General features: G+C 46.1%; 1 protein-coding gene across 7 annotated transcripts in view; it reads left to right on the top strand.

Moving 5' to 3' along the window:
* Positions 1-18,753, top strand: part of Irag1 (inositol 1,4,5-triphosphate receptor associated 1) — a 112,531-nt gene extending 93,778 nt beyond the window's left edge. For 4 of the 7 annotated variants that reach the window (XM_006230047.5, XM_063262919.1, XM_063262927.1 and 1 more), the window contains 4 exons: positions 344-408; positions 9,531-9,650; positions 10,790-10,924; positions 15,426-18,753. In XM_006230047.5, coding sequence (XP_006230109.1) covers positions 344-408; positions 9,531-9,650; positions 10,790-10,924; positions 15,426-15,669 — 564 coding nt within the window. In that variant the 3' untranslated portion in view covers positions 15,670-18,753. Of the gene's footprint in view, positions 1-343; positions 409-9,530; positions 9,651-10,789; positions 10,925-14,764 lie in introns of all 7 variants that reach the window. The other 3 variants (NM_001105210.1, NM_001105211.1, XM_039078105.2) reach the window with 2 other exon arrangements.
* Positions 18,754-23,134: the final 4,381 nt, after the last annotated feature.

Below are 23,134 nucleotides of genomic sequence, written 5' to 3'. Positions count from 1 at the left end.
ATGGGGTAACTTCACAGAAATGTTTGCCAGCTAGAGCACGTTGTGACATTAGGCACCTCCTGAGGTTTGTGCTTGGAACAGTATCTGTGGGAGCAGTGACGCTTGTGAGTCCATCCCAAGGAATTCTAACCCCACACTGGCCAGGTAGGAGGCCTTCTGGTACTCAGGAAATGGGACAGAGGAACACTGACGGCTCCCTGCTAGGATGGGGCCTCAGAATGCAGACTGGAAAGCTATGGGGGAGTGGGGAGAAGAATGGAAAGAGAAGGGAGTGTCACAGCCCCTCCCCAGCATCACCCAAGGCCTACCTACCTCACTCATCCTCAGTCCTGTTTCCATCCAGTCTGAATCGACCAACGGGAGAAGCAGCATCTCCACCTCTCCAGTGCTGCCTGCACTTTTGGAAAAGTAAGTTTCTCTGTTTTCCACTTAATATTGGGGATCCTTAAAGATTGCTTTCTTTCCTCACATTCTCAAATCAAAAATGAAATAGAAAGGAACTTAAGTTCTAAGAGAAAGTAAATGGTTCTCTGAGATCCACAAAGGTTTCAGATCTCATATGTAAAAGTCTTGGACCAGGAAGGTACTATAGCTGAGGTCAACTGCACCCTGCCTAAGAGCCCCTGGGAGGTAAAAAGCTTCCTCAGAAATTGGGGTTCCTTGGGATACACACACACACACACACACACACACACACACACACACACACACACACACACCAATTCAACAGGCTTAGATAGCAAGTTCAATGTGGCAGGGTCTATCTCTCTGTGGTCCCCTGACTCTGGCCACTTCGTGGTGATGCCATCACCAAGCTTGTAGCAAATGTCTGCTAGTTCCTGGAATCCTAGACAAGACCATGGGTAGAGGAAGATGGATACATTTTTTCACTTGGGAACAGAATCGTTACATGGTTTAAACTATTGCAGAGGGGGTAAGAATCCCTGAAGGCACAGTAATTTTGGAAAGGGTAAATTCCTTTTGAAAAGTCTTCTATCAAGTAGTGGGAAGGAAGACATATTAGCTCGAGTGCTGAGAGGGCCTCCTGAGACTGGTCTCCCCAGGCCTCCATGCAGTTTGTCTCCTGCTGAGCCAAAGCCTTATGGCTGTTCCTCTGTGATGGGGGGAGATTACAGCTTACTTTTTTTTTTTTTATTATCTTGAGTATTTCTTATATACATTTCAAGTGTTATTCCCTTTCCCGGTTTCCGGACAGACATCACCCTCCCCCCTCCCCTTCCTTGTGGGTGTTCCCCTCCCAAACCTCCCCCCATTGCCACCCTCCCCGCATAGTCTAGTTCACTGGGGGTTCAGTCTTAGCAGGACCCAGGGCTTCCCCTTCCACTGGTGCTCTTACTAGGATATTCATTGCTACCTATGGGGACAGAGTCCAGGGTCAGTCCGTGTATAGTCTTTAGGTAGTGGCTTAGTCCCTGGAAGCTCTGGTTGCTTGACATTGTTGTACTTTTGGGGTCTCGAGCACCTTCAAGCTCTTCCAGTTCTTTCTCTGATTCCTTCAACGGGGGACCTATTCTTAGTTCAGTGGTTTGCTGCTGGCATTCGCCTCTGTATTTGCTGTATTCTGGCTGTGTCTCTCAGGAGCGATCTACATCCGGCTCCTGTCGGTCTGCACTTCTTTTACAGCTTACTTTTTGAACTTTTCCATTTGCTTCTTGGGAAACATCTGGACCACAGTTTTCCATCTCTTGGGGCTCTCTTCGTGTCTTTCCTCAGTTGGTGGAATGTAGACCTCACTTCTTCTTCTTTACCTTGAAGTGGCTTCCGTTTTCTGCTGCTGGTAGAAGGCTCTGTGTTGTCTGTCTGGGGATGTGAATACTGGTCTCTGTCAGTTCAGAGAAGCTCCCAAACTCTCTGCTTCCAGACTCAACCTGTTCCTCACTCTCAGGATGCATGACTGCCGAGTTCCCACAAAAGACCCGTCTGGTTATTGTCCACATTTGCCCAGTACTATGCCCTTTGTCACCTACCAGCCTATGTCCTTTCTTTATATCCTGGAGTGTATCCTCTTCTTTCCTCTCACTTCCTGTCCACTCCAGGAAAAGTGTCAAGAGATGACAAAAGAGTCACCAAACAAAAGTATCTAAGGTTACAAGTCTTACCACATAGAGCCACGATGCCTAATTCATGGTCTCCGAACCTACAGAGAAATGACCGCTTATACCCTCTGAAATTCTGTCAGCCTTCAACTTTGGGCTCACAAGTCCACTTCAGAGTACTTTCATCCAGGGCCTCTTCCCAGCTCTATGCCTACAGACCCAGACAAAGCAGGAGATCTAGGTCCTTGCTCTCCTCCACAGACTCTCATTCAGAACCAATGCTCAAGCCAGCTGAGCGCTCACGTCTAAGGCACTGGGGATTATTAACAACTCAAGATGTTCTCAGTAGAAGAATGTGCAGGATAGCCCCAAACCTGTAGTGTAACCGAGTGAAGATGAGGGATGGTGGTGCCATTCATAGGCTTGGAATCAGGAGCTACAAGGCCCAAGTGAGACTAGCTAGAAATCGCTGTCGGCTGTGTATACACTGTGCATTCAGCTATTGGAAATATATCCAAATAAAGATGGCTGCAAAGAGGGCGGGGAGGTCTAATGGAAGAGACTCTGGAGACTCCAAATGATAGTAGCTCCTCCCTATGGATTTATAAAAGGTACTAACTTGCTTCCCCCCCCCCCCTTCAAATGCATAGAACTGGAAGCATAGTAGATCCCCAAGCAGCCAATCATGAAACAATTTGCAAGGGGATATGAATTCATGTCTCCTTTACTTATATACGGATGAAACATATTCCAGTTTGCCTAGTCAGGTTGAAGAGGAATACTGTGTTATAATGCAACACTCACAGTTGCACTGGGCTTCATGTTAAATGGTTCCCCATTCCTAAGTACTCCATATAAGGGAGAGGGCTGGCTAGGCACATGATAGGATGATCAAGTAGCCAGTCCACAGTACAGAGCAGCTGACAGGACTGTATTTCATGCTAGCTTAGAGCCTTGAGTGTTGCTCTTGCAGGCCACCTCACAACAAACCACTCTTCCACTCATCAAATGTCTAGATGTGTATACATTTAAACATATGGCTAGAGAGAGGTTTTTAGTTACCCTTGAAGATGCACATAGGGGGAGCTGTATGTCTGTGGTCTTTTATTCTTACATTCTTTCGACAAGTGCTCTCAGGTCAGCCTCATGGAATGTTCTCAAGGAGAACCAGTCTATGGGAAAGTCGGATGGGAAGCAGCCTGTTATTCCACGGTGTGATAAATGTTGTCCTAAGGAAGCGTGGTTGCTAAGGGACCAACACGAGAAAATGTGCCTCTAACCCTTTTGTAGCTGTGAATTCAAAGAAAGGCGATGGCAGTGGTGGTGGTGGTGTCTAACCATGTTCTCAGTTAGAACTCATTCTCTGTATGCCAGGCACCTTTATCCTAACTGCTGCCCATTCCTTGTTAACCCTGCCCAGGACCTCATGAGGTGGCTACATTATCAACATCTCTGTCTTATGTACAGAGAGATTCACCCCCTGACCTTACACAGCTAAAAGATGCCATGGCTCATGCTCTTAACCTCCTAATAGAAAACCAGAGGACATTCATTGTGGTTACAGAGGAAAGGGTGGAAAAGGGAAGTCTTTGGGGGAGAACCAGTGAGTAGGTAGGCATGGAGTGTAAAACAGAGCAGGGGATGGGAGGGTGTGTGCAGGACCACTCACTGAGGGACAGCAGAGCTGGGATGCGAGAGCATTCACAGATTAGTTTCATGAATAGGCCACAAGGCTAGCCTGTCAGTGCCATCTTAGCTATGATCTTTAAAATCAGTGTCTTCTGAGCGCTTGAAGCAACGAGGTCAGTAAATCTATACAGCAGCCTATTCCCATAGTGTTTATATTTTGGAGAACATGATAACCCAGGGTAATTATTACTCAAGAATCTGGGACTAGGGGTGGGGGGAAGAAGGACGTTCCAATAACTCAGGCTTGGGTTTATTGGTTTAAAGGAAGCCACTGAACTGAGACGAGTTAGCAGCATTTCTGAGCCTAAGAGGCAAGACCTGCCTTTTGGAAAGGCTTGAATACTGCTCACCAATAAACTCACAACTGGCTTGGCTCATGATTTACTTTGAACAAACAGACCTCAGGTGAATGAGAGCTGAGCATGGTGATAGACACAGCCACAGTTTAATGAATCACCCAGAAAGAAGGCACAGGATCCCAGGGTGCGGATAAAGACTAAAATTCACTCAATGACCCCTTGGGAGGTCACAGATTGTGCTCGGCCCTCATTTACAGAGTCCAGTATGGATTCTCTTAGACCAAGCCAAGCTCTAGGTTCTCAGGAAGTCCTCGAGTACAGATAGGATCTGTCTTCTTACTAACTTCATATGCAGAGATTAGGCACATCACTGAGGGGTTGGAGTAGCAAAGGAACTGTAGTCTGCACCAGGCACCTTTCAAACTTAGCCTACTCCATTGATCACGGTCCCAGGGAGGGGATGGGAGGGTGTGAAAACATTCTCCCTTTGTTCCGGAAGTGTGGTGACAGATCCACTTTAGCCTGGGAGACAGTAGAACATCAACAACAATCCTACAGTGAAGGAGGGTTTGACCTGAGTCTTAAAGATACACAAGGAGAAACTCCCAGGTAGCCAGAGAAGATACATAAGGAACTCCATGCTTGGTCTAAAAAAAAATCAGAAAATACCGACAACATTTGCATATCACTATATTTGCCCCGCCTCCAATCCCAGCTTCCGGCTTGGTGTGAAACCAAGGCTCCCCCAGCCTCTCATACTTGAAGCAGTTTGTGAGGGAAGAAGCATTGCTGGCTATGGGAATGTGGTGGGAATAGCTTCACTCAGCAGCACAAAGAGCTCCGGAAGAGAACTGACAGGGGGGCCAAGGAAGGAAGCTCATCTTGACACGAAGTGAACAGCCCAACCAGCATCAGAAATGTGACTGTAGGCAAGTGTGGAATTGTTTCTTATCTTCCAGGAAGGAATTCCTCACGAGGACAGTGGCTAGTCCAGCTGAAGCATGGGTCAGCATCACCCTGCAGCAGGGCTAAGCTTGAGCCTTCCCATAAACTAAGTGCTACTAGAGTTGAGGTCACAGTCAGTGCCCTGGCAGCCCTAACAATGCAGGCTCACCCACCTGCCCGCAATCGGCCAATCAAAAGGGCTAAATTAATAGTAGAAAGCAGAAAAGGGTTTATTCAATATGGTTATATTGAGAATTAGAACAAAGAGATCCAGTGACTCTCAGCCCAATATATGTTCAGAGTCCTGACAGAAGGGTTGGGTTTAAGTGAGAGGGCCAGAGGTCTGCATAACTCAACAGTTCTGGTCAAGGTGTGCTTCCTCTGTCACTGTCCCACTACCCTCAGCTCCACTGGCCGACCTGGCAAGTTGCACGTCTTTTTCCAGGAGACGAATTTCCTTTCTGGCTGGCCTAGGCTTCTAAACTTTTCTCCTGCTGGCATGAGATTCCTGAGGAGATTCCACTTCTTGTGGGGAGCATTGTTTCAATAGCCTGATAGCCAAGGGGAAGCCACAGGCATCTTTTCTATTAGAATATTCTCATTCCTGCCAGGCAAGGGTGTGTGTGGTGGGGGGTAGAGTCACAAGCTTGTACAACCTCAGACTGATTAGTTGGGGTCACTGAGCTTGGGGTTTAATCTAGGTCTGTTTCTGGCAAGTTCTCTTCATACCTGTCTAGCTTTAAGGACTGTAACATGGGCAACTATGGAGAAAAGAAGCTAAGAGTATGAAGGCCAAATTTCACTTCCTTTTTTTTTAATTGGATATTTTTTTATTTACATTTCAAATGTTATTCCCTATCCCATCTCCCTCCCCTTCTTCTATAAGAGTGTTCCTCCTCCCCAACCACCCCCCCTTCCCACCCCTTGACATTCCCCCCCACACTGGGGGTTGGGGGGTGTCCAGCCTGGGCAGGACCAAGGGCTTCTCCTCCTGTTGGTGCCCAACAAGGCCATCCTCTGCTACATAGGCAGCTGGAGCCATGGATCTGTCCATGTGTACTCTTTGGATGGTGGTTTAGTCCCTGGGAGCTCTGGTTGGTTGGCATTGTTGTTCTTAAGGGTTGCAAACCCCTTCAGTTCCTTCAATCCTTTCTTTTAATTCCTCCAATGCAGACCCTGTTCTCAGTTTAGTGGTTTGCTGCTAGCATTCACCTCTGTATTTGTCAGTCTCTAGCTGAGTCTCTCAGGAGACAGCTTTATCAGGCTCCTGTCAGCATGCACTTCTTGGCTTCATCAATATTATATATATATATAATCCCCAGGTGGATATTATATATATATATCCCCAGGTGGGACAGGCTCTGAATGGTTATTCCTTCAGTCCCTGCTCCAGACTTTGTCTCCATATCACCTCCTATGAATATTTTTGTTCCCCCTTTTAAGAAGGAGTGTAGCATCTGCATTTTGGTCATCCTTCTTGAGCTTCATGTGGTCTGTGGATTGTATCTTGGGTAATTCAAGTTTTTGGGCTAATATCCACTTATCAGTTCATACCATGTGTGTTTTTTTGTGATTGGGTTACCTCACGCAGGATGATATTTTCTAGTTCCATCCATTTGTCTGTGAATTTTCATGAAGTCATTGTTTTTTATAGCTGAGTAATATTCCATTGTATAGACATACCACATTTTCTGTATCTGTTCCTCTGTTGAAGGGCATCTGGGTTCTTTCCAGCTTCTGACTATTATAAATAAGGCTGTTATGAACATAATGGAACATGTGTCTTTGTTGTATGTTAGAGCATCATTTGGGTATATGCCCAGGAGAGGTATAGTTGAGTCAGATAGTACAATGTCCAATTTTCTGAGGAACCTCCAGACTGATTTCCAGAGTGGTTGTACCAGTTTGGAATCCTACCAACAATGGAGGAGTGTTTTTCTTTCTCCACATCCTCACCAGCATCTGTTGTCACCTGAGTTTTTAATCTTAGCCATTCTGACTGGTGTGAGGTGGGATCTCAGGGTTGTTTTGATTTGCATTTCCCTGATGAGTAAGGATGTTGAACATTTTTTAGGTACTTCTCAGCCATTCGATATTCCTCAGCTGAGAATTCTTTGTTTAGCTCTGTACCACATTTTTAAATAGGGTTACTTGTGAAATCTAATTCTAATTTAAGTCAAATCTAATTCTTCTACATGCTGACCACCAGTAGGACCAGCACCATTTTTGAAAATGCTGTCTTGTTTTCACTGGATGGTTTTAGCTCTTTTGTCAAAGGTTAAGTGATCATAGCCTATACTCAACAAAACTGGAAAATTTGCAGGAAATGGATAATTTTCTAGACAGATACCAGGTACCAAAGTTAAATCAGGATCAGATAAACCATCTAAACTTCTAAACTTATAACTCCTAAAGAAATAGAAGCAGTCATTAAAAGTCTCCCAACCAAAAAGAGCCCAGGATCAGATGGGTTTAGTGCAGAATTCTATCAGACCTTCAGAGAAGACCACATTTCACTTCTAAGATATAAATATATTCAAGAGATAGCGCCCATCCCTGGCCTTGACTCTAATTGTATTTTTCTTCACTTGCTCCAGTCAAAGGACATATAGGAAACTGCACATCAGGCAAAGGTCTCGGGAAAGGGAGTGGAGAATACAATTTGCAGGAAGAGAAATATTATGAATAGCTGGTATTTTTAGAGCATTATCTTCCTCGTTCATGATGGCTTTTGGTTTCCAGTCTAATGAAGGAAAGCTAAGAGATAGAAACTGAGGCCAAGAGAAGGAAGCACGCTGGAGGGTTGGACCCTGCCTAAGGAAAGGCAGTGGTGACCTTTTAGCTCCCTGCTAGAAGCTCATCTTACAGTACTTGCCTTGTTTCTGGGTTCCTCCATGCCACTGTCACTCCTTGTGGGGTTAAGGGCACCAAGATGGCTGCAGAGTGCATCTGTAGGGATGGTGTGTCTCTTAGGCTGCTTCCTTTGAACTTTCAGTCCCGTTCATTCATTAGACAGGCTCCAAGTATGCCCAACCATCCTGAGGTGATTGGCTAGTGTGCTTATTTTCCTACTATTCTACATGATGCTTGTATTTCTTGCTATTTCTTGGCTCTCGCAGATCTCTGTCCTCTCACTCTCTGAAGAAGACCTGGCATTGCTCTTACAAACAACATTTCTGCTTTGTCACTAGGTAGGAGACAGCTCACGTTTTGTCAAATCCCCACTGTCCTTTGCTTCTACTCGTCCTAATTAAGGAGAGGTTTCTCTTTTCTGAGGTCTCAATTGCTTTAGTTAAAGGTAGTGTCCCTTTGGCTGCCTTCTCTCATTCCCTCTGCTGTACCTTTTCTCCTTATGTTTGAATTTGCTTGTACCCTAGAGCAGTCCTGCCAGTGACTCCCTGCTCCCCTCCCTATTCAAACTGTGGCTGTGCATTTCTTACCTCCCTTTCTCCATTAAGCCCATTCATCCATTACCTCAAGGCTCCGTGTGAGCCCTGCATATCACACCCCCCAGGGACACAGTTTCAGAAGACACAGTGAAACACACTGAGCCCTCTCTCCCTGACCCCGAAGCCTCCTCTCTCTTCCTGCGTACACCTACCTCTCTAGCTGCTACTTTTGTCATTTTATCCCGGTTCTCTCTCCTCATGCTCTCTCCTTAAGTCACCATCTGTTCTTTAATGTTCTTATGACATCAAGCGACTATCTCTAGCCAAGAGCTCATCTCTGCCTTACTTGGGCATCTCCAGCTGTCCACCCAATATCTGTTCCTGGACATCTCATATGCATGACAATTTATTCAGCTCCAAACTTAGCTCCTGCCATATTGATTATTCTCAGCAACTCGGGTCTCCCAGCATCCCTTGCATCTTCAAGTCTATTTATCTTCTACCTCTCGCCTCAGATGATCTTTGCACAAATGTCTCATCTTCAGAGAGGTCTTTTGTGGCCATCCACTTTTTGTGACCACGCTCTCTTCGTCATTTTCTGTCACTGAATAGCTTCTTTCCTAAATATTATAGTTCATAGTTGATATCATTTCCTTTTCCTTTTGCATAACTCTACATTAGAAAAAAGGAGAAAGGTTTCTCCCTTCCTTCTTACAATCCACATCGCCTTGTACCTGTAACCTTCTCATACTCAATACACAGTTGACAGAATAAGTGAAAGTCACGAGGCATAGGACAGACTGTAAGAAATGAAGGACCCAGATGTTTCCACCTGTCTCCTTGTGGCAGTGCTCCGTTGCCTGTGCCACTTGCCTGTCCACTCAGAGCACTTCCTCAAATAAGAATAAAGTTGGATTTGGGGATACAAGGCTAAAGAAGCTGATAGGGTGCCTGCCTCCTCAGTGGTCTGGGGAAGATTCATGGACTATGTCTTTATGCAAACTCGTCTCAAGGTAGATGTTTTAAACCCAAGAGCCAGTGAAAGAGCCCCAGGTTCTTCTTTGAATCAGGAACCAGGCCAAAGACACAGTCTGTCTGCAGATGTGCATTCTCTCCCTGCAATGACACCCTGCACTTCCCTCCTCTCACAGTGGAAAGACAAATGCAGAGGCTAACTGTGAAGTGTGCGCCCCTGTGCCACTCCCAAGCTACCCGGAGGAGACGAGCCAAGAGGCCAAGGCCAGAGCAGAGGAAGAAGCCTACAACAAAGGGTGAGTCAGACCTTGCCATCCCGCGGGCACCTGGCAGGTCTCAGAAGAGAGCTTCCCACACCCTGGCTTGCTTCCGAGGAGTTTTTAGGAAGCAATCAATGAGCCCAAAGCCTCTCCTTCAATGAAGATGGCTTACCCAGGGAAGCAGTACACAGACAATGGCTAGACTTGACTAAACTTTTCTCTTTCAGGCACGATGCTTCTGCCTAGAAACGTCTAAGCATCAAGGTCCTGAGCTAGGTTGTTCTTGGTGCTGCCTGAGGCTTCCTGACACATGTGCAGATCTGTCATGTTATTGCCAACAGTGCCCAACTGTGCTTCCTAGAATTGCCCTGGTCTTCTGTGTAAATTGGGCTCCTCCTCACCACTTCCACCCTTGCCTATCTGTGAATGAGTTGCATTAGCAACCAGGGCCAGCTAACAGGCACTGGGAGAGCACTGAGCAGGATCAAATGTCCAGGAATCAAGATAGAAGCTCACTTTTAACCTAGCATGGTGTTCCATGGTGTCCCATGGTAAGAGGTTTAGCTTACCATGGGCACAGAACCTCATGGTATCCGTGTGGTTGTCACTCAGTCATGGGTGGAATTGTTCCGATCTAACTAATGAAGTTAGACACCTGGCTGTCTGACAAGAGAGCATGTTGTATTCATGGAAATATGTGATCCCAAGAATCACTAGAGGCCTTTAAGGAAAGTTCTTCCCCAAAACAGGAGAGCAAAGTCCCTCCATTGGTTCTGTCAATATTTTCTGGGTACCTCCCTATGTCAAGCCCTGGCACATCTGAGATGAGGGAGCCCCTAAAGTTGAAACTCTTAGGTTCCACAGAGGAAATGCAATCTTATCTCTGGGGAATGTTTTATGGAATAACAACCAGAAGTAGACCCTGTCTCACATTTTTTCCCAGTTGGTTTGTCACACTGTCACATAAACAGGAAGGATGGTTGAGGAACGAGGGGAAATGTTACTGATATGAGCCGTGGTGAGGTTCAGTGGCGCTTCCCAGCTTTTTCCTGTTATATGGAGCCACAGGAAGTGCACAATGACTGGGGGTTCTTGAGTCCCTTCCCCCAGGGCCTCGGGCAAGAATGTCCTGTATCTGGCCCTCCCAGACTCAATTGTTCCTTTCTGCCCTCCAGATACCAGGAAGGGGTAAAGAAGACCGAAGAACTTCAAGACCTGAAGGAGGAGGAAGAGGAACAGAAGGCAGAGAGTCCTCAGGAACCAGAAGAGGTCGAAGAAACCCAGGAAGACGAGAAGGACCAGAGAAGCAGGTTGGAAGCCTATACTTGGATCCCAAATGGGTAGCAAGGCATTTAACTGCACAAAATGGATGGAAACTCCAGTCCTGCATAGCAGTAGGTCTGGGGCCCAAATTATCGGCTAACAGAACTCAAATTCTTGGCTAGCAGAACTCAAGAAGGCACTAACTACAGAAAGTAGAGACAATCATGTTCTCAGTGGCATGTTTGCAAGAGCTGAGGGGTCAGAGGTAGTCATGGCAAGGCAGGGAGCCATTCATAGTTCCTAGGAGCTGAGAAAGGGAGAGGGACTCTTAGTGGACTCCCAGCCAAGCTCTGGTCAGCCCATTCCACAGCCTCCGCCATATATGAGTCTAGATCAAAGGAGCTGGCCTGAATTCCTAGAGAGGGTTTAGACAAAAATAAGAACAGTGGAGGGAAGCAGAGGGCACAGCAAGGCAGGGGACAAATTTAGGTCAGTAGCAAAGTTCAGTTTCTACCAGGACCCTGCTTTATTGACCAAACATTCCGTCATTTGCATGGTGTCTTCACTTTAGGTTGGAAATGAAATACTTTCCATTTCAAAATATCTCCTCCTAACCAGTGGAAACAGAAATGGAACGCAGAGAAAGACTGTGTTCTTGCTCCTCTGTAGGTATAGGCCTCCCTGTACCATACAAAACAGTATATTAAAAACAAAACAAGACAAAACTGACACCAGTGACTGAACGCAGGAACTTGCACACAGTAGGCAAGTGTTATTCTACTGAGGTGCATCCTCAGACTAAGAACAACAGAAATAACCTTGTCTAGTTGCAGGGTATTCCATATAATGAGGTCATAAGCCCACTAGGCCAAGACTATCCCACACAGGAATGTGTTAAAGGACAGAATAAACTCTCCTTCAGAAGAAGTATACACCACTCTAAGGACCATTCAATACCCTAGATCTTTAGAAAAGCCCTAATTTCATATATTCTGCCCAGCTGTCTCTATTAATACACGAAGAGCTTGGTTTTGCTTTGTTTTGTTTTTCTCAAATATAGCTGTAGCAATCTTGGGACACTTCACTGGTATCTCCTTTTAGATCCCCCTTAGCTTGGTCCAGAACTTCTCCAGACAAAACTGTTAGCTGTATGATCTTCTGCCACTGGCCTCAGACACAGTGTCTGTGACCTGAACCTCCTGTGGGCAAGCCCCAGAACCTCCTTACATGTGATGAGTAAGGTAGTAAGTCAGGAAAGACAATAACTGAATTTCAAAGCCTGTAGATGCCTTCAACAGAGCCCAGTGGTGGAAGACACAGCCAGCAGGAGGGGCTCAGCCTGCCTGGGTCACCCCATTGTCAAGGGAAGAGCTTTTTCAGAGTGCCAGGGAAATTGTGTCCTCATGGTGAACGTGCCTGTGCCAGTTACACCACCACTTCCGGTAAAAGAGCCTCAAGTTGAACCATGGAAATACAACCCTGACTCCAAGCAACTGCATTCGGGTCCCCATCCCTCTTGGGCATCTGCATTTATTTTGCAGACCACCAGGCTGCCTTTGTCAAGGCCAAGCCTGGACACAGACCTTCCATTGGCACCTTGATTTCATCTAAGACAGACTAGCATTTCCAACACTTCTCACACAGAACAAAAGAGAAATAAACAGAGCAGGCACATGACTATAAACAGTCCGACTTACAAAACATGGGCCTTATCTAGCTGACTTATTCACTGGCAAGTAGCAGCCCCCTTCTGTCTCATGAAAACCCAGGGAAGCAAGGCTTTGCCTGGGTCCCTTTCAGCCCAGCTTGTGAGCAACACAGTACAATGGCCATTTGTACTCCTCATTCAGACTCCCATCCTTCATGCTCGATTAGAGTATTTTTAAGTTTTGAGGAAGTAACACTTCCTCAGATGGCTGATACAAGACCAAAGAAAGGCCCTCCAAAGGGCTTTAGCCTTCAGCACAGGGGTACGGCTTCACTTTTTCAGACTCAGCCCACGTTCACATTTATCATATAGACGGCACACCCACTGTCATAAAGCCCCTCTCTCACCTATAACCCAAGTCAGACTGGTCCCAAGGCCAGACAACGCTCAGTCCATTGTGGAATCCCTTAGAACCAGCGCTGCCCACAGGCGCCTTCACTCGAGCACGAGACCTCTGGGAGATGTTGGCACTTCGCCAGCAAGCAGAAGTTACCATAAGTTCCATGGGGGCTGGAAAAGCATCTCAGTTATTAAGAACACTTGTTACACAATCACGAGGACTGGAGTTTGGACCCCAGCATTCACACAGCAAGCCAGGCATCCCGTGCACACCATGTTACTCCAGATCCAATAGTGACAGAGACAAGAGGATCACTGCAGCTTGCTGGCTTCTAGCCTAAGCCAACACGAGCTCCAGGTTCAAAGAGAGCCCCTTCCTCAAAGGGATAGGGGAGGATACAGGAAAACATCCTATGCCCTCTCCTGGCTTTTATGTGCATCTATAGGTGTATGCATGCACACACACACACACACACACACACACACACACACACACAAGTTTTTATGTCCTATTTTATACGTTTTAAGAAACACTGGGTCTGGAGAGATGCCCTAGTGGTTTTAAGTACTTTTTGCTCTTGCAGAGGGCCCAAATTTACTGTCCAGCATACACATCATGGTTCACGTCCATGTCCAGGGTATCTGATGCCTTCTTCTGGCCTTCATGGGAACCAGGCATGCATATAGGGCACATACATAAGTGCAGGTAAAACATTCATACACATACAAATTAAATATTTTTTAAAATATAGAAATAAATAAAAACCACTGAATTAAGCCTAGCAACTAGCCCCTTATTTAAAAGCTTCAACATCGAATTGTAAGTCTGTGTGTTTAGATTTCTTCTACCTTATATGTAGTAATCTGTCATAAATCACTGAAGGAACTTAGGGTGAAGCAAGCCAACAACTTCTTAGTGCAGTCTGTGGCATTGTTATGTAATATGAGCGAGATTCACAATAGGTAACACAAAACTGGTTTAATTGTTTCTTCTCACCACTGATTCAGACTTGTTCTATGCAGTTGAAATGGAAATTAAGCAGGTCCCTTTACTTTTCCAATAGTGCTCAGGAAACAGAAGCTTTAGCCATCAAAAATTGACCCAAAGGAACTCTATTTCTGGCCTAATTTTATTTCCAGTTTCTCTTATGGACTTAAAAACTGGGTGATCAGTTAAGAATCATACATCACAGATCTTGGCCTGCTCTTTTGTAGACCGAGGATAGATTTGGGGCTAGAAAGATGGTTTGGGAGTTAAGATCACATCCTGCTCTTGTAGAGATCTGGACTTACAACCTCCTGTAAATCCAGTTCCAGGGAATCTAATGCCTCTGGTTCCACAGACACCTGCACTCCAGTGTGCATACTCCCCCTCCCAACACAGAATTAAAAAAAATAAATCTTTAAGCATAGATTTAGAGTGGGCTCTTCAACACACCAGCAGCCTGTTTTGGATCACAAAAATAGAGCTTGAAAAATGACTCCATTTTGGATTCCAGCTGTATCCCACTAGGATCCAAAGATAAAGAGGGCTAGAAGGAAGAAAGCTTGTAATTCCAATCTCCCTTCCCAGTAGTTGCATAAGCTAATGATTTTTCTCGGAAGCAAATATACTAAGCTGTCATGTGATGGCTTGTACAGCTCAGATTGGTCTACTTCCTAGTCATGTAAGGACTTTTACAGCTAGAATGGCCTGATGGGGTCCCCCACATGGACAAGGGACCAACGGCTGTCCCCTGTGGCCCTGGCATCCAAGGCAAGCACAAGGGCCTTGGCCCCTTTCTTAGGAGGGCATTTGCTGACTATTTTGACTCATGGCAAGTCTTCTACTTCCTACCAGCTCTCTGTTCAAGCTTCAAACTTTCCAGGCAGTGGCCTGAGAACTTCGGTGTCCGTGTTGTGACTCGGGGTCTACAGGAAGCCCTCAGTCACTCTCCTCACCTCTTCGTTTTGGTAACCTCAATAATCTTGCTTTACAGATCATAGGATTGGATTCAGACACAGGAGAAAATATAGCTTATTAAAGTGTGCAGGACATCTCCAGAAAGCTCTAGGATGGGACTCTCTGATCAATGTCTTTTTACTAAGCTGAAGAGAGAGAGTGGGCTGGGAGAAAGTTGGAAAATAAGCAAGGGGAATGTGGTAATTGAGGAGAGAGATGCTAGGGAGGCAAAGAGGAAGGAATGGAGAGAACAGGGTTGGAGAGAGTAGAAGAAGAAATGAATGTGAGATGGGCAAACATCTGCATGAGCATGAGCAGTATGGACCAGTGGCACCAAAATCGCCCAGGGATTCTCAGATGTTAACTGTGGGATTCTCATCCAGAAGACCTGGGATATTTTGAATATGATCTGCCAGGTGTTACTCTGTGTAGTTGAACTTAAGAACCACTGCTTTAGACAGCATGGAAGGTATGCCCAGACAGGGAACTATGGGTCTGGGCATTAGATATGTGCCCAGTATACTAATCTTTCTCTCTCTAAATATATATTTACTGACAGCAAACTTGAAGAACTGGTCCACTTCCTACAAGTCATGTATCCCAAATTGTGTCAACACTGGCAAGTGATCTGGATGATGGCCGCTGTGATGCTGGTCTTGAGTGTTGTGCTTGGGCTCTACAGTTCCTATAACTCCTGCACGGAGCAGGCCGACGGGCCCCCTGGGAGATCCACCTGCTCTGCAGCCCAGCGGGACTCCTGGTGGAGCTCGGGACTCCAGCAAGAGCTGCCAGCAGAGCAGTAGGACATCGGACTCCCTAGCCATGCCCTGCTCTAGTGCATTTACCCCAACACCCTGCCCCTAGGTACAGTGTGTCAGGCCCGGTTTGCACATGTGGCCACCCAGCCCATTGGGGAACAAGGAGGCTCTCTCCTGTCATTCGTGGAAGCACTCACAGTAACCCGACGCTTTGAAGGGATCAACAAAACTGCTCTGGGAAAAGTGTCTGGTTGACAAAGAAGTGACCTTCGTTACGGACTCTAGCCCAAGGGAAGAGTCCTGCCCCTGGCTCAGATGGATTGAGAGAACGAAAACCCCTTCACTAGGGGAAAATGAGAAGCTCGCTTTCCCCCTTTTCCTCCCTGTGTTTCGTGGTCAGTAAGAATTGTACTTAGCGGTCAGTACTGACCATAAGGCTCAGACTTGGAGTCACAACACAGATATTGTCCCACTTCCCACTTCGTGTATCACAACAATCCTTTCACCTTCTCTTTCCCTTTCAGAATCACCATTTCTTCTCAGAGAGTGGGAAAGCTCGCTCATAAAAATACACAGGCTAAAAGTAGCCCCATCCTAGACAGGAGACAGGAAGATGTGGATTAATATAGAATGAGTCTGAATAGATATGGACCATACACACATTTTTGTGCACAAGGACACCCACTCTCTGAAAGTGTGCTCTGCTCAGTGGCACCCATGTCATGCCAATCAATCGGTTCTCACTAGGTGTGGAGCAGTAGTCACCAGGCACCAGCACAGTGAGCCCTCCACACACTCCGGAGATGTTTGAATCCCCTGAGGAATCGTGTCTTCAGATGCCAGGTTGGAGCTGCTGTTTGGCACAGTCTGTTCCCTGGTTGCTTGCTTCATTTGAAAGTGATCCTACACAGTTAACCCCCACCTCTTGGGTAAGAAAAGGTGTGCCCTCCACTTCAGACTCTCACTCTCTGCCTTGCACTTCGGGACTACAGTTTTCATGGTACTTCCAACCCCAATGTGTCCTTCCAAGGACCCGTTCAGCGTCAAACTGAAGGCAGTGTGTCCACCTCCAGCATGGTGGCTCTCCACCCTGCTCAGTGGTTCCTTTCATTCAGCTCTCTTCAGTTGGAGATGGGGCTTCTCTTGTGGTTGCTTTTCTGTTTCATTGTTTTTGATGCTATGACTCATGTAGAACGTATTGTGAGCCAAAAACCATCTGTGTTATGTAGGCAGTATTTCCTTAGTCCTCAAGAAAAACAAAATCTGAAATGGATATCACTCTCTCCATGGTCAGATAAGGAAACAGAAGCATAAATGATATAAGAGTAAACACACACACACAAGAGTGCATGCACATGCATATGCATATGCACACACATACAATAATTCAACTTAAGTCATTCAAACTACGGTGGTCTGGCTCCAGGGACTGTACTTCTGATCCTTCACCTATGGGTGCCTTCGCCAGCTGGGTGCCTTCCAGTCTGATCCTGTTCCCCCCAGCAGGCTCTTCAGCTGCTCCAATCCAGCTATGGTTCCCAAATGACATTGCCCCTCCTCTCACTCGGACCCATCTTTGCTGCTGTCGTTCTTGTCCTTCTCACCACTCCTGAGGACCAAGTGTAAGCACTCCCCTCCATACAGGCCCCTGTGACCTCTTCCCACACTCTCGAATGCCCAACATAATGGGCAACACCCTGTTAGAGCTTCTGGTACTTGTTAAATTTTAATCATCCAACCATATTTACTGTCTAACTTATTTATACATCTGCCTCCCTGGTTGTTTTCCCTCAAGAACTATGCTTTACCATTCCTTGTCTACATACCTAGCATGGCAAACCCTTGGGAGAGAGTCATTTAATGTTGGTTAAAAGAACAAGTGAGCATTCAAGGTAGAGAGAAGCCTAGAACACATGACGTTTTGAGGTGGCCCAGTAGTGTCACCTTCATGACGATTTCTATTCCCGTGAGAAAGCTGTCATAACTGGTTCATGGTCTCATCTTATTTTTGTCTTTCTTGGAGAGAGCAAGAATGAAATCACACTATAGCGATACCATTTTCAAGTCCAAGAACCTGATTCCATGCACTCACCCCCTTCAGAGAGACACACCCTTCCCACCCCCAACTAGGCCTCATTTTAAAATACTGTTTTTGAAGAATTATCTTTACAGTGGCTAGAAAATGACAGAGAGAGAGAAGCCCAAGGATGTGCCATTAAAGGTAATGAGGTTCAGAGTGAGGCAGAGGGATTTTGCAGGTAGGGGTAGGGCTTACCTGGAGGCTTCTGTGGGATTAGATACAGTTGAAGGAGATTTAACTGCATAAGCACTTCTGAGACAAAGCCAGAGTATACAGGGAATGGAGAGAGAACAGCTGTTGGGCAGGACTCTGTGTGTGGTGGGGGGAGTGTCTAGTTTCAGTCTACCCCCACAGCAAAAGAAGATCCAGCCTGAGTGAGCCCATTGTCCACTTGGCTGCAAATCTCCCACCCCTGTTCTGGGAGAGACAGAGTTGAGGAGAACATGAGTGAACTGTTTCAGCGCTGCCACTGGCCTCCGAAGCCAGCAGGAATCCTCAGGCACAGACCAGCAACCACGCTGCTTCAGCTGTAAGGACAGTTAAGGAAAAGGACCTCTCCAGAGAGCATAGCCTTGTTTGGAATGGCATGGCTGAAAACACACTTGTTGGTCTGCCCTTTCAGGAAAGCGAGGAACAACTTAGAGCAGCCACAGCTGCTGCCACACATGGCCGGTGACATGGAAGCCAGCCTTGTGTTTCCAGGCGTAACTGTGAAATGGAATAAAAGTTCCCACTCAAGATGCCCCTGAAAGCTGACCTTTCTGCTTAGGCCTGAGAGTCTGGTTGCCAGCCTTCTAGTGCCAAGGATGTGTTTGCATCATCACTGACATCACTTCCTAAGGGGACCTTCACGTTCTAGCCATGAAGTCATATGGGCTGTTTCCTTTGTGCAGCCTAGAAGAGGGTATGGCAAAGGAGACACTGGACTTACAGGTCATCGGCTGTCTGTCCCTAATGCTGTTAAACCTCACACAGGTGGGTGTGGCCGTGTTGAACTCTAGAGTGTCACATAGCTGAGTTTGAAAATAAATGCACATTTCCAAACTGTTGGCGGAAGTCAAAAGCCTCTTTGTTACTTGGAGCTGAACCCTAATCTTTCTCCAATGCTGAATTAGATCCACAGAGAACTATAGACTTGTATTTTCCCCAGAAAACACAATCAGGATCTAATCTAGAATGCATAACATTTCTGAAATGTGTCTCCAGTGATGTCTATTACTTTTCCTGTTGCTAAAACACTCTGGCAAAACCGACCGACCTAATGGGGAAGGGTTTGTTTTGGCTCACAATTCAACGGTACAGCTTGTTGCCATGGGGAGTCCTGGCAGCAGGAGCGAGAGGTTGCTGGTCACACCGCACCTGTAGTTGGAAGGGGAGTGAATAATAAATGTCCTCAGCCCACTTTCTCCTTTTCGTACAGCCCAGGATCCCATCCCAAGCAATGGCACAATCCACAGTGGGCGGGTCTTCCCACCTCGATTAACCTACTCTAGACAATCCTCTACAGGCATGACAGAAGCTCATCACTTAGCGTCTAGGACCTAAATGCTTCTAGATTTGATCAATTTGACAATGGTCACCCTCCAACTCCTGGAGCTTCTGACCGTGAGATACAACTCTTGCTGATGTGTTACATTTTATGGGACCGCTAGCCTTAAGATAGAGTATCCAGTTCTTCTCCTGCGGGAGTCAGTTCTCTCCTTCTGCCCTGTAGACCCTGGGGATTAAACTTAGTCTTAAGACTCAGTGAAAAGCACCTTTACCCACTGATTCACCTCAATGGTCAAGACCCTAGGTCTCGTTTGTTTGTTTGTTTCTTTGTTTGTTTTGGAGACACATTCTCACTTTGTAGTTCAGACTGACCTCGAACTCGTGGTCCTCATGCCTCTACCCTGTGAGTGATGGGATTACAGGCATGCACTCAGTTTAAGAAGAGGTTCATTTGGTCCACAGTGTTGACAATTCAAGGTCATAGTGCCTTTCTCAGTTTGGTTCTGACATGGAACTCCTAGTGAAGGGCAAATGGTAGTGACAGGAGCTGGTGTTGGAGCTGGCAGTCCCATATCAAAGGTAGAAGCAGAGAGAAAGGGGGGTGACCAGGCAGGCTTGCTCCTTATATAACAACTCACTCACAAGAAATTCCAAAGGACCTGCAGAAGAAAAACTCCCCACTAACCCTGGAGACCCAGCATTTAACCACACTGGACCCTTGAGTAACGTGCAAACTGCATCCCGTCCACAGCCATGATCTTCATTGTGCCACGTCTCTGGCATTACTGGACCATGGTGATTGCAGTGACTTCTATCCTTCCCTTTGACAAGTGGGACTTTTTACTGAGATCATCCAGATCCTGCCACTCCTGGGGAGTGGTATACAAACTTTTAAACCCAGAGGTCACCAGATTACAAATTGCCACAGCTATACTTAATGTACTAAGCATGTCTGAATGAGAATGGCCTCCATAGGCTCATCTATTTGAATACTTGGTCACCAGTTTGGCGGAACTGTTTGGGAAGGATTAGAAGGCATGGCCTCATTGAAGGAGGTATATCAATAGGGGCAAGCTTTGAGGTTTCAAAAGACCCATGGCATTTCAGTTAGCTGTCTCTGCCTCATGCCTGTGGATCAGGATGCAAACTCTCAACCACTAATCCAGCACCATGCTCCCTGCCATGATGGTCATGGACTCACCATCTGAAACTCCCATTAAATGTCTTCTTTTGTAAGTTGCCTTGGTTGTGGCTTATTATAGAAATTGAAAAATAGCTAAGATGGGGGATAACTCAGAGGTCATGGGCTCTGAGCAGCCGAGGACCTTGAGTGGCCACCCTTGAGAAACTTAATGTGTTCTGCAAGAGGGAGAAATGGTGAGCTGAATACTGGGTGACGAGGTAGGGACATTACAGCACAGACCACTCCATGTTCACAACTCAGTTGCCTTTTCTCCTCTTGGAGAACAGAACTGAATTAAAACTCCTCAATCAGGTTAGATGGGAACATGTGACTAAGTTCTGATTGCTCAACTATAAACAGGAGTGATATGTCCCAGGCTTGGCCTTGAAAGCATTCTTCAGACCATTATGTACACTCTGGTTGCTGGCTACTGTAAGGATTCAGGAGGAAAACTCTAGCAATGGTAGAAGACAGACAGAAGCATCCTTTCTTTCTGAGTGAACGGCGCTGTGAAGTCTTCAGTGTTCACAGTATTCCTGCCACCACCTCCTGTGAGCCATCGGAATACCACATAGACTTTTCAAGCAAGCCATTGAGTTGTGGGGTTGCTGGCTGCAGTGGTCAGACTGCAGTGAATAAACATGTGTCCACCCATATATTGCTTAGAAACAACCCTTACACAGGACCATAGAGCTACAGGTATTTTCAAGTTCCTGTAACTCCATCGTTTGGCAGGCAATGAACATTGAGGTCCAGAGAATTTAAGTGCTCTTAAAATATGCTCCAGGACACGTGGATTATTAGTGTTAGAATTTAAACTCAAATATGAATTTCATCCTCATACCAGCACTCTGGACTCTACTGTATTTCTGTACTGCTGCTGTTCAAAACGTCTGTTCCATCCAAATTGTAATCGTGTTATTTGAGTTGAGCTCTGTCTTTAACATCAGGCTCAGCTGTGGCAATTTGTGGTCTGGTGAACTATGACCTTTCACTCTCATTTTTAATAATCATGGAGTAAAACTGGCCTGCATATTCCATATCTGCTAGGGACCTTTGGAAATTAGATAATTCCTTCATTTAATTTTACAAGTTTCTAATTGTACAAATTTATCCTTTAATTGTTGGTTCTCTTTGACGATAGCATGAGCTATTATTAAGAAGTAGGTGGTAGGGGCTGGGGATTTAGCTCAGTGGTAGAGCACTTGCCTAGCAAGCGCAAGGCCCTGGGTTCGGTCCCCAGCTCCGAAAAAAAAGAAAGGAAAAAAAAAAAAAGAAGTGGATGGTGTGGCAGGCTGCCCTTCCTCATCCCGAACATTCTCAGTAATGATAAGCAGTGTTCGTCTATGGCCTCTGCTTCAGGGTCTCCCTTGAGTTCCTGCCCTGGTTTCCCTCAGTGATGGATCAAGATCTGAAAATGTAAGATGAAATAAAACCCTTTCTTTACCAAGATGCTTTTTCTCAGAGTTTTATCACAGACACAGAAAAGGAAGCTCAAATAGATCTTTGCAGCAACGCTTATCACACAGAGAGGCTCAGAAGCTGATGCTGGATATATTCATATATGTGTGTGTGTGTGTGTGTGTGTGTGTGTGTGTGTGTGTGTGTGTGTGTGTACGTGTGGTGTGGTGTGGTATGGTGTGTGTGTATGTGATGTGTATGTGTTTATGTGGGTATGTATGTGTGTGATGTGTGTGTGTGGTGTGTGTGTTTATGTGGGTATGTATGTGTGTATGTGTATGTGTGTGATGTGTGTGTGTGTGGTGTGTGTGTTTATGTGGGTATGTATGTGTGTGATATGTGTATGTGTATGTGTGTGATGTGTGTGTGTGGTGTGGTGTGTGGTGTGTGTGGTGTGGTGTGTGGTGTGTGTGTGTGATGTATATGTGTGTGTGATGTGTGTGTGGTGTGGTGTGTGGTATGTGTGTGATGTAGTGTGTGTGTGGTGTGGTGTAGTGTGTGTGTGGTGTGTGTGGTGTGTGTGTGTGATGTATATGTGTGTGTGATGTGTGTGTGGTGTGGTGTGTGGTGTGTGTGTGATGTAGTGTGTGTGTGGTGTGGTGTAGTGTGTGTGTGGTGTGTGTGGTGTGTGTGTGTGGTGTGTATGGTGTGTGTGTGATGTGTGGTGTGTGTGCTTGTGTGTGTGTGTGTGTGTCTGTGTTTATGTGGGTATGTATGTGTGTATGTGTATGTGTGTGATGTGTGTGTGTGTGGTGTGTGTGTTTATGTGGGTATGTATGTGTGTGATATGTGTATGTGTATGTGTGTGATGTGTGTGTGTGTGTGGTGTGTGTTTATGTGGGTATGTATGTGTGTGATATGTGTATGTGTATGTGTGTGATGTGTGTGTGTGGTGTGGTGTGTGGTGTGTGTGGTGTGGTGTGTGGTGTGTGTGTGTGATGTATATGTGTGTGTGATGTGTGTGTGGTGTGGTGTGTGGTGTGTGTGTGATGTAGTGTGTGTGTGGTGTGGTGTAGTGTGTGTGTGGTGTGTGTGGTGTGTGTGTGGTGTGTATGGTGTGTGTGTGATGTGTGGTGTGTGTGTGCGTGTGTGTGTGTGTGTGTGTGTGTGTGTGTGTGTGTAATATATAATTTATATGTAGTATTTGGAGAGGCAGTGAATTCCAGCCAAGTTTCCAATCACCTGCCTCGAACAGAGGAGTTCCCTTGAAGAAGATGATGATTAACAGAGACTCGTAGCTGCTCAGGATGATGAGAGTAGGCGGCTGCTTAGTGCTCAGACCTAATCAGAATATT

Source organism: Rattus norvegicus, chromosome 1, assembly GCF_036323735.1.
Source record: "Rattus norvegicus strain BN/NHsdMcwi chromosome 1, GRCr8, whole genome shotgun sequence".
Taxonomy (NCBI): domain Eukaryota; kingdom Metazoa; phylum Chordata; class Mammalia; order Rodentia; family Muridae; genus Rattus; species Rattus norvegicus.
The sequence above is the reverse complement of the archived record's forward strand: the minus strand, read 5'-3'. Positions and strand labels throughout refer to the sequence as shown.